The sequence below is a fragment of the Salvelinus sp. IW2-2015 genome, unplaced genomic scaffold (assembly GCF_002910315.2).
Source record: "Salvelinus sp. IW2-2015 unplaced genomic scaffold, ASM291031v2 Un_scaffold2379, whole genome shotgun sequence".
In the NCBI taxonomy this organism is placed as follows: Eukaryota; Metazoa; Chordata; class Actinopteri; order Salmoniformes; family Salmonidae; genus Salvelinus; species Salvelinus sp. IW2-2015.
The window spans coordinates 92,961-105,339 of NW_019943703.1; the positions used below are offsets into that span (position 1 = coordinate 92,961).

The 12,379-nt window shown below is 42.7% G+C and overlaps 1 protein-coding gene across 1 annotated transcript in view; it reads left to right on the forward strand.

Moving 5' to 3' along the window:
- Positions 1–12,127, forward strand: part of LOC112073814 (pituitary adenylate cyclase-activating polypeptide type I receptor-like) — a 78,841-nt gene extending 66,714 nt beyond the window's left edge. The window contains exons 12-16 of the mRNA XM_024141052.2: positions 5,055–5,066; positions 6,679–6,836; positions 8,373–8,432; positions 9,610–9,679; positions 12,032–12,127. Of these exons, the coding sequence (XP_023996820.2) occupies positions 5,055–5,066; positions 6,679–6,836; positions 8,373–8,432; positions 9,610–9,679; positions 12,032–12,127 (396 nt within the window). The remainder of the gene's footprint in view (positions 1–5,054; positions 5,067–6,678; positions 6,837–8,372; positions 8,433–9,609; positions 9,680–12,031) is intronic.
- Positions 12,128–12,379: the final 252 nt, after the last annotated feature.

Here is a 12,379-nt window from a genome sequence, read left to right on the forward strand (position 1 = left end):
CAAGGGAATTCCCAAATAAAGATGATGAAATAGGATCGTTGTTCCGAGTGTATTAGGGAGTCTATTTCCAGGGAGTTCATACGACTTTGGCCAGTGATATATGGTAGTTTTCATTAGGGGTTCTATTAGACTTTTTGGGATCCAGTATTTAGGGAGGTATCACTTTGATTGGGTTCATAGATCTTGGTCGCAGGTTATAGGTGTTTACAGTTACTGGGGGGATTCATAGACCTTTTTGGTCTCAGATGATGTGTGAAGTTTCACCAGGATGTCACATTTAGACTTTGGCCAAGATATTGTGGATTTCAGCTGGGGATGGTCGTGATTAGACTTTTGGGGGCCCAGGGATACGGGAGGTATTCGATGTTCCTAGGGATGTGCCATTTGAGACTTTGGCCAGGAGTAGTGGGAGTTCAACTATGGAATTACATAGACCTTTTCTGTCCATGGATAAGGGAGTTCACTAGAGATTGCTTAGATGCTTGTGTGCCAGGAATGGAGTTCATCTAGGGGATTTTTCCTATAGGAGGTTGTTCCAGGATATGGGAATTGTCATCAGGATTCTAATAGACTTTCCCAGGATAGCGGAGTTCACTGGGGAGTTCATAGATCTTGTCCAGGAATAGAGAGTTTTAGAGAGGTACAGGATCGATAGTTATTTACCCATTCTGAATTGGGAATATCCTGCCTGTTTATGCAGTGGGATGAATCATCACAACTGATTTCTAAATGCCTGGGTATTTTGAGGTGAGCTTAGGTCTAAGAGACTCCAGTTACGAAGTTATTGAGCCACACATTCAGTAAGGGTAAGTAACCGTCAAGCGGTTATCTCTTTTAATGAGTGCTAGGGGATCCTAGTTGTTTTTTTGGACAGCGACTTAGTTGTGTCTATTTGTTCTTTTCAGATTGAGCTTGGATATTGGGACCTCAGTTGATTACCGAACAGGCTCAAAGGTACAAAGTTTGCGTTTTCACATAGTGAAGCCGCTATAGGTCACTGATGCGTTGACTGTGAGACATGGAAGCTGTGGGACATGTTGAGGAGGCTGGGCTGGCCTTATTATTAACAACTGAATGCCATTGCAGATGATGGAAAGTAGTTCTTCTTGTTTATAAAATAGGGCCCTCAATATGGGGGCTTTATCTCTTTCATTCTCTATTAGAATCATCATTATTAGGGTCGGTGATAGGTTCATGATAAGTTATTGAGAGTGCACTCTGGACATCACTGTAGAGAGCTTCCTATACTTTTGGTAGTTGTTTTGTTTTTTTAAGGTTCTTCTTGACTGTTATTTAAAATTATGTCAATTCTGATTTCAGATCTTAGCTTCTCAGTACTTGGGTAGGGTTCTTTTTAGTGTTCTCTGTGACTGTCATATATTTAATTATAGTCCATTCTGTAAATTTGAGGTTCATTCTTCCAGAACTTTGATATGGTGTGTGGTTTTAGTTTCTCTGTGACCTGCGACTTAATATAGGGTGCATCTCGAGGATTATATTAGGCTTCCTAGATAACTTTGGGACCTCAGGCTGCTCTGCTTTTAGAGGTTCTTCTGTCGAGGCTGGGATGTGTGAAATATTGTGGATCTTGATTAGCTTTCGAGAAAGCTTGGTTAGGTCGGTTTGTTTTAAGGTTGCCTGTTGACTGCAGTTTAAATAGTCCTATTAGTGATTTTGGATTTATCTATCCCAGAACTTGGTGTGAGGTGTTGGTGTTATAGATCTCTGGACTGTATTTAAAGTAGTCCCATCTGATTGATAGCTTCTTTTCGGATGACTTGGTTATTGGGTACTGTTTATTTGGTATCTCTGTGACTGTAATTACATAGTCATCTGATTTTTTGATTTTTTATTTTCCTATTGAATCACTTGTGGTTAGAGGTGTGTTGTTTTAGGTTCTCTTGTGTACTGGCGCTTTTTATATTTTATATTCATTTGTATCGTATGATGATGGCTTTCCAGATGACTTTGTAGGTTGGTGTGTTTTAGGTTCTCTGTGACTGCTATTGAGAATAAGTCATACTTGATGTGGATTAGCTTGGCGTCATGAACTTTGGTAGTGTTTGTTTGTTTTTAGGTTCTCTGTTTGACTGTCATTACTAAAGTGTCCTCTTGTATCTACTGTAGTCTGTCACGGCTTGTAAAGGGTTGGTTTTTATGGTTTTCCGTCTGCTGTACTGTGAATTGGGGTTGGGAATATATTTCGTATTCTGATCTGTGATTAGCTTCCAGGTAACTTTGGGTATGTTGACGTTAGTGTTTGTAGGTTTCTTCTGTACTGTATTGTCAGTATATGTCGTTCTGATTTGTGATATTATCTTCCAGAACTTGTGTAGGTTGTTGTTTGGTCTCTGGTGATTTGGATATTTAAAAGTCAGTAATATTCTGATTGATTATAGCTTTCCAGAACTTGGTAGGGGTTGTTGTTAGGTTCCTCTGTGACTGCATTATTAATAGTCATGCTGATTTGATTTGCTCCAGATACTTTGGTAGGGATTGTTTGTTCTCTGTAGTGTTTAATAGCTCTGTTAATGTGATTACTTAAATTGAGGGTTGAGGTCTGTGACTGTTATTTAATGGTGGATTATTGATTCGCAGAACTTGGTAGGCGTTGTTTAGGTTCTCTGTGACTGTACTTTAAGATAGTATCACTGATTTGATTAGCTTCAGATCTTGGTAGGGGTTGTTTGTAGGTTTCTGGATACGTGGATTTAAGATAGTCATCTGATTTGGATTAGCTTTCCTAGAACTGGTAGGGTTTTTTATGGTTCTGTGATGTATTTGTAATAGTTTGGCATGCTGATCTTGATTTCTTCTCTCCAGAACTTGTGTAGGGTTGTTTGTAGGTTTCTTTGACTGTTATTTAATATATCTATCTGATTTGTATTAGTCTTTCCAGAATCTGTACGTGTTGTTTGGTTCTTTCGTGGGAAGCGTATTTAATATCGTCCATCTGATTTGATATTTAGCTTCAAACTGTGGTAGGGTGTTTGGTTTCTACGTGTTACTGGGTGATTGTAAAATAGTCCTCTTGATCTTGATTATGGCTTCCAGATAACTTGGTAGGGTTGTTTCAGTGTTTCTTGTGACTGTTATTTAATAGTCCATGATTTTCGATTACATTCCAGAACTTGTGTAGTCGGTTTGTTGGTCTTCGGATGAGTATGTCCATCTTGTGATATCCAAGGTAGGTTATTGTACTGGTATTCCTAAGTATTGTCTGATTATCTTCTATGAATTGGTAGTGTGTTGTTTTGTAGGTTTCTGTTGACTGTCACTTAACTAGCATCTGGATTTGGATTAGTTCCATATTGGTAGCGCCGTTGGTTTAGGTTCTGTGTGATCGTTGTGATTTTAAATAGTCATCTGATTCTGATTACTTCCAGAACTTGGTAGGGTTGTTTAGGTTCTCTGTGACTGTATTTAAATAGTCCATCCTGATTTGATTAATGCCAGTTTCCAGAACTTGGTAAGGCGTGTTAGCTTACGAGCTCACGTGACTGCAGTTAAATAGTCATACTGATATGATTATCTTCCAGACTTGGTAGGGTTGTTTAGGTTCTCTGTTGACTGCTATTAAATAGTCATCTGATCTGATTATCTTCCAGACTTGGTAGGGTTTTGTATTAGGTTCTCTGTGACTGTCATTTAAATAGTCATCTGATTTGATTATCTTCCAGAACTTGGTAGGGTTGTTTAGAGGTTCTCTGTGTGACTTGCTGATTTTAATAGTCATCTGATTGGATTATCTTTTCTGAAACTGTAGGGGGTTTGTGTTAGGTTCTCCTGTGACTGGTAATTGGTAATGTCCATCTGTTTGATTAGCTTCCAGAATTGGTAGGCGTTGTTTTAGGTTTACTGTGATCGTATTTGGAATAGTCATGCTGATATTGAATTTAGCTTTCCACTTGTTGTAGGGTTGTTGTGTTGTAGGATTCCTTCTGTGACTGTTATTTAAGTCATGCTGACTTTGATTAGTTCTTCAGTAACTTGGTAAGGGTTGTTTTATGTTCTCTGTGACGTGGATTTAAAAGTAGTCATCTGAGTTTGGATTAGTCTTTGCGGCGGGCAGAGAACGTGTTGGTAGGTGTTGGGTGGGTGGATGTATTAAGGTTTACTCTCGTGTCGGCATTTAAAGTAGTCAGCATGAGCTTTGACGGTGTGTCATCTCTGGCAGAAGGTTGGTTGTGGTTTGTTCTGAGGTTTGTTCTGCTGTGTACGGCATTGATAGATAAGTAGTCCATGCTTGAATTTGGATCTAGGGCGTTTCGCAGATACTTGGGTAGGGGTTGGTTTGTTAGTGTTGTCTGGCTGTTGACTGCCAAGTTTGATAAGAGTTTATCGCCATTCTGATTGGTTGATTAATGCTTCCATAGTTATTGAGGGTTAATGTTTTAGTATTACATTTTCCTCAACTTTCAGGAGGGGGTGCGGTTGGACCCTGTCCGGTTGACCCAGCCCGTAGCTGCGGTCATTTTATACCCTCCTGCTTCACTAAGTCTTCCTCATTTTTCGGCCTCTCCGTCCTGTCTCTCAGGAAGTCACTCCATGCTATCAGTGAACGTATTATTCATTTATGAAAGCTTGGTTTAGCGCTTTTTCCCCTTCTAATGTCTTGGTTAGGTTTATGTCTCTGCTTCATCAGGGATTGGTGGTTTTGCTCTTTAATATCGAGCAGGAAAGGATGTAAAATCCCATACTGCTTAACAGACACACGTGGAGTCAACACACATACAACAACCGTGAGTACACTACACAGATCAACAGAATCAATCCGTAGAGTTACACACATATCGGGGACACACATTTGCTGGTTGAGTTTACACATCGACTGTACTAACACACCAAGCACTCTATGATATTTACACACTCAAGATCTACCCACACTAGTATCACATCAGGTGAGATACCCTTTGTGCAGCACTTGTCCTGTGATTTAGGTCAGCAACTAGATTACCACTATGACCGTGATGTTAACTGATTAGCAGCAGGAGCGTCGAGTTAGCTATCAACGATGAACACACATGGGCCTTGCAGTTGATTTACCCACACAGTACATTCACACCGTGAGTATTACACACACAGACACACATGCTGATGACACAAATGATGTGTACACGAACGACACACGGACAGACACAACAATGAAGATATAGCACATGAGCAGGTGCGATCTAGCCTGTGAAGTTCTTACTCCACTTTACTACACAGCCGTGAGTTTTATCACAGCATCAGAAGGTGAAGCCAGCTGTAGGTGCCTAGCTGCGGACAGTACATTCACTGTGAGTTTTACACACAAGAGCATGTGCACTGTGATGGTACGAGGCATGAGGGAGGACAGGCGAGTGGTGGGTGCGATAGGTTGGCTCGAGGCCAAGTGAATGGGGGTTTTTGGTATTTTTTGTATGTTAATGTGAACTATAGGTGCAATGTCAGTTAACTTTCTGCGCGGACCAGCGAGGCGTTCTTAGTCGTGTGAGTGATTTTCCGTATTGAAACAACCGTCGGAAGTTGCGAGGGCTAGTATGATCATTGCTAATCGAAAGTGAGTAAACGTGATGAGGCTCGAAAACACAGTTAGCTTGTTGTTAAATCCACCTATCGTGTCAGATTTTGAAAATATATGCTTTGGTCAGCCGAAAGAGCAAGCAGCTTTTGTCAGGTGTATTCAATCAAGTGGCTGAGCATGGGGGTGTTGACATGGCTAGCGCGCGAGAGGTGGAATGGCGATTGGTCTCGGGAGAAGGGCATGGATATGAAGCAAGATAAGATGTTAATGCGGGTGTACTTTGAGTGAAATCTTTCGCTGGATGTGGGGTATGCGAGTCGGGTCAAGCTGTGACGTGGACTGCCGCATTAGACCAGACGATTAAGTGTTGCGTGTGGTTGGTTTCGATTATAGAGTATTGACACGTGGCTTATGTAACAAAGGAGGAGGTGGCGGGTTAGCGCCTAGGTGTTGGGTTTGCGGCGTTATGGTGTCGGAAAACAAGAGCTCTCGTGTCCGTGTTCGAGGGCGCTCATTTTTCAAAATAAAAGCCTGAAACTATGTCTAAAGCCTGGTCACAGCCTGAGGAAGCCATTGGAAAAGGAATCTGGTTGATACCCCTTTAAATGGAAGAAAGACGGGCCGGGAAACACAGATTAAACAAAACAAAAAAATCACTTCCGGGTTAGATTTCCTCAGGTTTTCGCCTGCAGAATCAGTTTTGTTATACTCACAGACAATATTTTGAGTTTTGGAAACTTTGGAGTGTTTTATATCCTAATCTGTAAATTATATGCATATTCTACGATCTGGACCTGAGAAATAGTCCGTTTACCTTGGGAATGTTATTTAAAAAAACAAAAAAAATCTGACCCCTAGCGTCAAGAGGTTTTAAAGAACAAAATCTTATTTTCAATGACGGCATAGGAACAGTGGGTTAACTGCCTTGTTCAGAGGTAGAACGACAGATCAGCAGTGATGGTGTTATACTGTATGTGTCCACTAGGTGGAGTGTAAAGCAGTCAAGGTGTTATACTGTATGTGTCCACTAGGTGGAGTGTAAAGCAGTCAAGGTGTTATACTGTATGTGTCCACTAGGTGGAGTGTAAAGCAGTGATGGTGTTATACTGTATGTGTCCACTAGGTGGAGTGTAAAGCAGGCATGGCGTTATACTGTATGTGTCCACTAGGTGGAGTGTAAAGCAGTGATGGTATTATTCCACTACTGTGTGATGTCCAACTACTTCTGGCTGTTCATCGAAGGCCTGTACCTCTTCACGCTGCTGGTCCAAACCTTCTTCCCAGAGAGACGTTACTTCTACTGGTACACCGTGGTAGGATGGGGTGAGTAGAATAATTTGGCTACCAACTGGGTTTGATCTCTGCTAGCCCACAGCTACATTTTTCAGAATATTGGCTGTTACAGCTTTTGGTTCCTGGTCCATTATTACAGGGTGGCAGGCAGCCTAGCGCTTAAGAGTGTTGGGCCAACAACCGAAAGGTCGCTGGTTTGAACTCCCGACCCGACTGTTTGATCAATCTGTCGATGTGCTCTTGAGCAAGGTACTTAACCATAATTGCTCCTGTAAGTCGCTCTCGATAACAGCGTCTGCTAAATTACTAAAATGTAAAATGTAATATTTACAATGTCACTGCCCTTATCTGCTGGTTGAGCCCAATGTCACGTCCCTTATCTACTGGTTGAACCCAATGTCACGTCCCTTATCTACTGGTTGAGCCCCAATGTTCCAAATCCCTTATCTGCTGGTTGAACCCAATGTCACGTCCCTTATCTACTTGGTTGAACCCAATGTCACACCCTTATCTACTGGTTGAACCCAATGTCACGTCCCTTATCTACTGGTTGAACCCAATGTCACGTCCCTTATCTGCTGGTTGAACCCATGTCACGTCCCTTATCTGCTGGTTGAACCCAATGTCACGTCCCTTATCTGCTGGCTGACCCAATGTCACGTCCCTTATCTACTGGTTGAACCCAATGTCACGTCCCTTATCTGCTGGTTGAACCCAATGTCACGTTCCTTATCTTACTGGTTGAACCCAATGTCACGTCCCTTATCTTACTGGTTGAACCCAATGTCACGTCCCTTATCTACTGGTTGAACCCAATGTCACCCTTATCTTACTGGTTGAACCCAATGTCACGTCCCTTATCTACTGGTTGAACCCAATGTCACGTCCCTTATCTCTGGTTGAACCAATGTCACGTCCTTATACTGGTTGAACCCAATGTCACGTCCTTATCTGCTGGTTGAACCCAATGTCACGTCCCTATCTACTGGTTGAACCCAATGTCACGTCCCTTATCTACTGGTTGAACCCAATGTCACGTCCCTTATCTACTATCTCAATGTCTTCAGGTTTCAGATCAGATTCCTCATCTGTTCTCTCTGTCTTCAGGTTTCAGATCAGATTCCTCATCTGTTCTCTCTGTCTTCAGGTTTCAGATCAGATTCCTCATCGTTTCTGTCTGTGTGTTTAGGTTTCAGATCAGATTCCTCATCTGTTCTGTCTGTGTGTTTAGGTTTCAGATCAGATTCCTCATCTGTTCTGTCTGTGTGTTTAGGTTTCAGATCAGATTCCTCATCTGTTCTGGCTGTGTGTTTAGGTTTCAGATCAGATTCCTCATCTGTTCTGTCTGTGTGTTTAGGTTTCAGATCAGATTCCTCATCTTGTTCTGTCTGTGTTGTTTAGGTTTCAGATCAGATTCCTCATCTGTTCTGTCTGGTGTGTTTAGGTTTCAGATCAGATTCCTCATCTGTTCTGTCTGTGTGTTTAGGTTTCAGATCAGATTCCTCATCTGTTCTGTCTGTGTGTTTAGGTTTCAGATCAGATTCCTCATCTGTTCTGTCTGTGTGTTTAGGTACTCCACCATTTGTGTGACTGTCTGGGCTACTCTGAGGCTTCACTTTGACGACACAAGGTACGTCCAAACCACAGCTACATCTTTACATGACTCAATATTTACAACAGGCAGACAAACTGCACATTCACTGTCTGTTTATACCTCCAGAACAAACTTGTGACCTTGTGCTTTTAAATAAAGAACATCTGCACATGACATATGCTGCTCCCAAGCCTTTTAATGTAATTCCTTTAGCCTGTACCAGGTGAAGGCTTTTAATGTAATTCCTTTAGCCTGTACCAGGTGAAGGCCGTTTAATGTAATTCCTTTAGCCTGTACCAGGTGAAGGTCTTTTAATGTAATTCCTTTAGCCTGTACCAGGTGAAGGCCTTTTAATGTAATTATTTTAGCCTGTACCAGGTGAAGGTCTTTTAATGTAATTCCTTTAGCCTGTACCAGGTGAAGGCCTTTTAATGTAATTCCTTTAGCCTGTACCAGGTGAAGGCCTTTAATGTAATTCCTTTAGCCTGTACCAGGTGAAGGTCTTTTAATGTAATTCCTTTAGCCTGTACCAGGTGAAGGTCTTTTAATGTAATTCCTTTAGCCTGTACCAGGTGAAGGCCTTTTAATGTAATTCCTTTAGCCTGTACCAGGTGAAGGCCTTTTAATGTAATTCCTTTAGCCTGTACCAGGTGAAGGCCTTTAATGTAATTCCTTAGCCTGTACCAGGTGAAGGCCTTTTAATGTAATTCCTTTAGCCTGTACCAGGTGAAGGCCTTTTAATGTTAATTCCTTTAGCCTGTACCAGGTGAAGGCCGTTTAATGTAATTCCTTTAGCCTGTACCAGGTGAAGGCCTTTTAATGTAATTCTTTAGCCTGTACCAGGTGAATGCTATATCAAACCACAGCCTAATATATTTATTTATTATCGCTGATGTGATGTCATAGTTTCGATTCTTATAATATGCATAATAATATCTGTGTCCCAAACGGCGCCCTATTCCCTATATAGTGCCCTATCCCCTTATATAGGTGCCCTATTTCCTATATAGTGCCCTATCCCCTATATAGTGCCCTATTCCCTATATAGTGCCCTATCCCCTATATAGTGCCCTATCCCCTATATAGTGCCCTATCCCCTATATAGTGCCCTATCCCCTATTGGCCCTGGTCATACGCACTATAAAGGGCATAGGTTGCCTTTTGGGACAATATCACTCTCACCCCGTGCTGTCTCTCTTCCTGTACCCTGTAGTTGCTGGGATACCAACAACACCACTGCCCTCTGGTGGGTGATCAAGGGACCGACGGTCGTCTCCATCATGGTGGGTGGAACTTTATCACGGCTAAATGGAACCCTATTCCCTAGATCAGTGGTTCTCAAACTGTGGGTCAAAGGGTCGGCAGGGAGGGCGCTGAGTTTAAGGAACTCAGTCAGGCTTTCAACTTCCTCTTGAAAGTGGTAATAGTAGAATACACAAGGTGAAATGTCGTTTTTCCTCTTAGACCTTAGAGAGCTATTATATAACGGTGGTAGACCTGATAACCAACGACGATGAGAGCCTATAGGGAGGAGGTCAGAGACATGGCAGTGTGGTTCCAGGACAACAACCTCTCCCTCAACGTCAGCAAGACAATGGAGCTGATTGTGGACTACAGGAAACGGAGGGCCGAGCACACCCCCATCCACATTGACGAGGCTGTGGTGGATCGGATCGAGAGATTCAAGTTCTTCGGGGCTCCCGAGTGGCGCAGCGGTCTATGGCACTGCACCTCAGTGCCGGATCCAGGGTGTATCACAACCGGCCGTGATTGGGAGTCCATTAGGGCCGCGCCCATTTGGCCCAGCGTTGTCTGGGTTTGGCCGGTGTAGGCCGTCATTGTAAATAAGAATTTGTTCTTAACTGACTTGCCTAGTTAAATAAAGGTAACATTGTTTTTGTTTTTTTACAAATTCAAATATCACTAAGAAATTAACATTGTCCACACACCAACACAGTTGTGAAGAGGGCACGACAACGCCTCTTCCCCCTCAGGAGGCTGAAAAGATTTGGCATGGGTCCTCAGATCCTCAAAATGTTCTACAGCTGCACCATCGAGAGCATCCTGACTGGTTGCATCACCGCTTGGTATGTCAACTGTTTGGCCTTCCTCCGCAAGGCGCTACAGAGGGTTTGAGTATGGCCCAGTACATCACTAGGGCCAAGCTTCCTGCCATCCAGGCCCTAAAAATGGTCAAAGACTCCAGCCACCCAAGTCATAGACTGTTCTCTCTGCTACCACACGGCAAGCGGTACCAATGTACCAAGTCTGGAACCACCAGGGCCGCAAACAGCTAATCAAATGGGTACCCGGACTATTTACAGTCAATGTACTCCTACCTACATATTACCTCAATTACCTCGACTAATCTGTACCCTCGCACATTGACTCGGTACCGGTACCCCCTGTATATAGCCTCCACATTGACTCTGTACCGGTACCCCGTGTATATAGCCTCCACATTGACTCTGTACCGTAAAACCCTGTATATAGCCTCCACATTGACTCTGTACCTGTACCCCCTGTATTTATAGCCTCCACATTGACTCTGTACCTTTACCCCTGTATATAGCCTCCACATTGACTCTGTACCGGTACACCCTGTATATAGCCTCCACATTGACTCTGTACCGGTACCCCCTGTATATAGTCTCCACATTGACTCTGTACCGTGCCCCCTGTATATAGCCTCCACATTGACTCTGTACCGGTACCCCCTGTATATAGCTCCACATTGACTCTGTACCGGTACCCCCTGTATATAGTCCTCACATTGACTCTGTACCGGTGCCCCCTGTATATAGCCTCCACATTGACTCTGTACCGTACCCCCTGTATATAGCCTCCACATTGACTCAGTACAGAACCCCCTGTAATAACCTCCACATTGACTCTGTACCGGTACCCCTGTATATAGCCTCCACATTGGACTCTGTACCGGTACCCCCTGTATATAGCCTCCACATTGACTCTGTACCGGTACCCCGTATATAGCCTCCACATTGACTCTGTACCGGTACCCCCTGTATATAGCGTTGTTATTGTTATTTTATTTGTATTTTTTTACTTTAGTTTATTTAGTACATTTAATTAGTTTTTCGTAAAACTGCATGTGTGATTAAAGGCTTGTAAGCATTGTGTAAGGTCTGCACCTGTTGTATTTGGCACATGTGCAAAATAACATTTGATTTGAAAAGTAGTGCACTATATAGGGAGTAGCGTGCCATTTCTCAATTACCACACTATTACCATGTTGTTGTCATTGCTGTGTTGTCATGTGTTGCTGCCATGCTATGTTGTCTTAGGTCTCTCTGTATGTAGTGTAGTGTTGTCTCTCTTGTCGTGATTGTGTTTTGTCCATATTTATATTTTTAATCCCAGCCCCGTCCCCGCAGGAGGTCTTTTGCGTGTTCTTAACTGACTTGCCTAGTTAAATAAAGGTTCAATCAAATTAAATAGAGAATCTCTTATATTTCCTCCCCACATTATTACAACTTGGTCTGACCGGTCTTAGATGTATTGCATTTTCTTGATTGAGTTTTGGTGTGTATTCTTGTGTTTAAACTTGAAAAGTAATGATGATAACAGTAATATAATAACTATAATCATCCTTCTCCTTGCTATTGCTTCTCTAGATCAACTTCGTCCTGTTTGTTGGGATCATAGTCATTCTGGTCCAGAAGCTCCAGTCGCCTGACATCAGGGGGAATGAGTCCAGTATCTACCTGTAAGTACCTGGTCTTAGCCCTACCTCTATGTCCAGTATCTACCTGTAAGTACCTGGTCTTAGCCCTACCTCTATGTCCAGTATCTACCTGTAAGTACTGGTCCTAGCCCTACCTCTATGTCCAGTATCTACCTGTAGTACCTGTCTTAGCCCTACCTGTCATGTCCAGTATCTACCTGTAAGTACCTGGTCTTAGCCCTACCTCTATGTCCAGTATCTACCTGTAAGTACCTGGTCTTAGCCCTACCTCTATGTC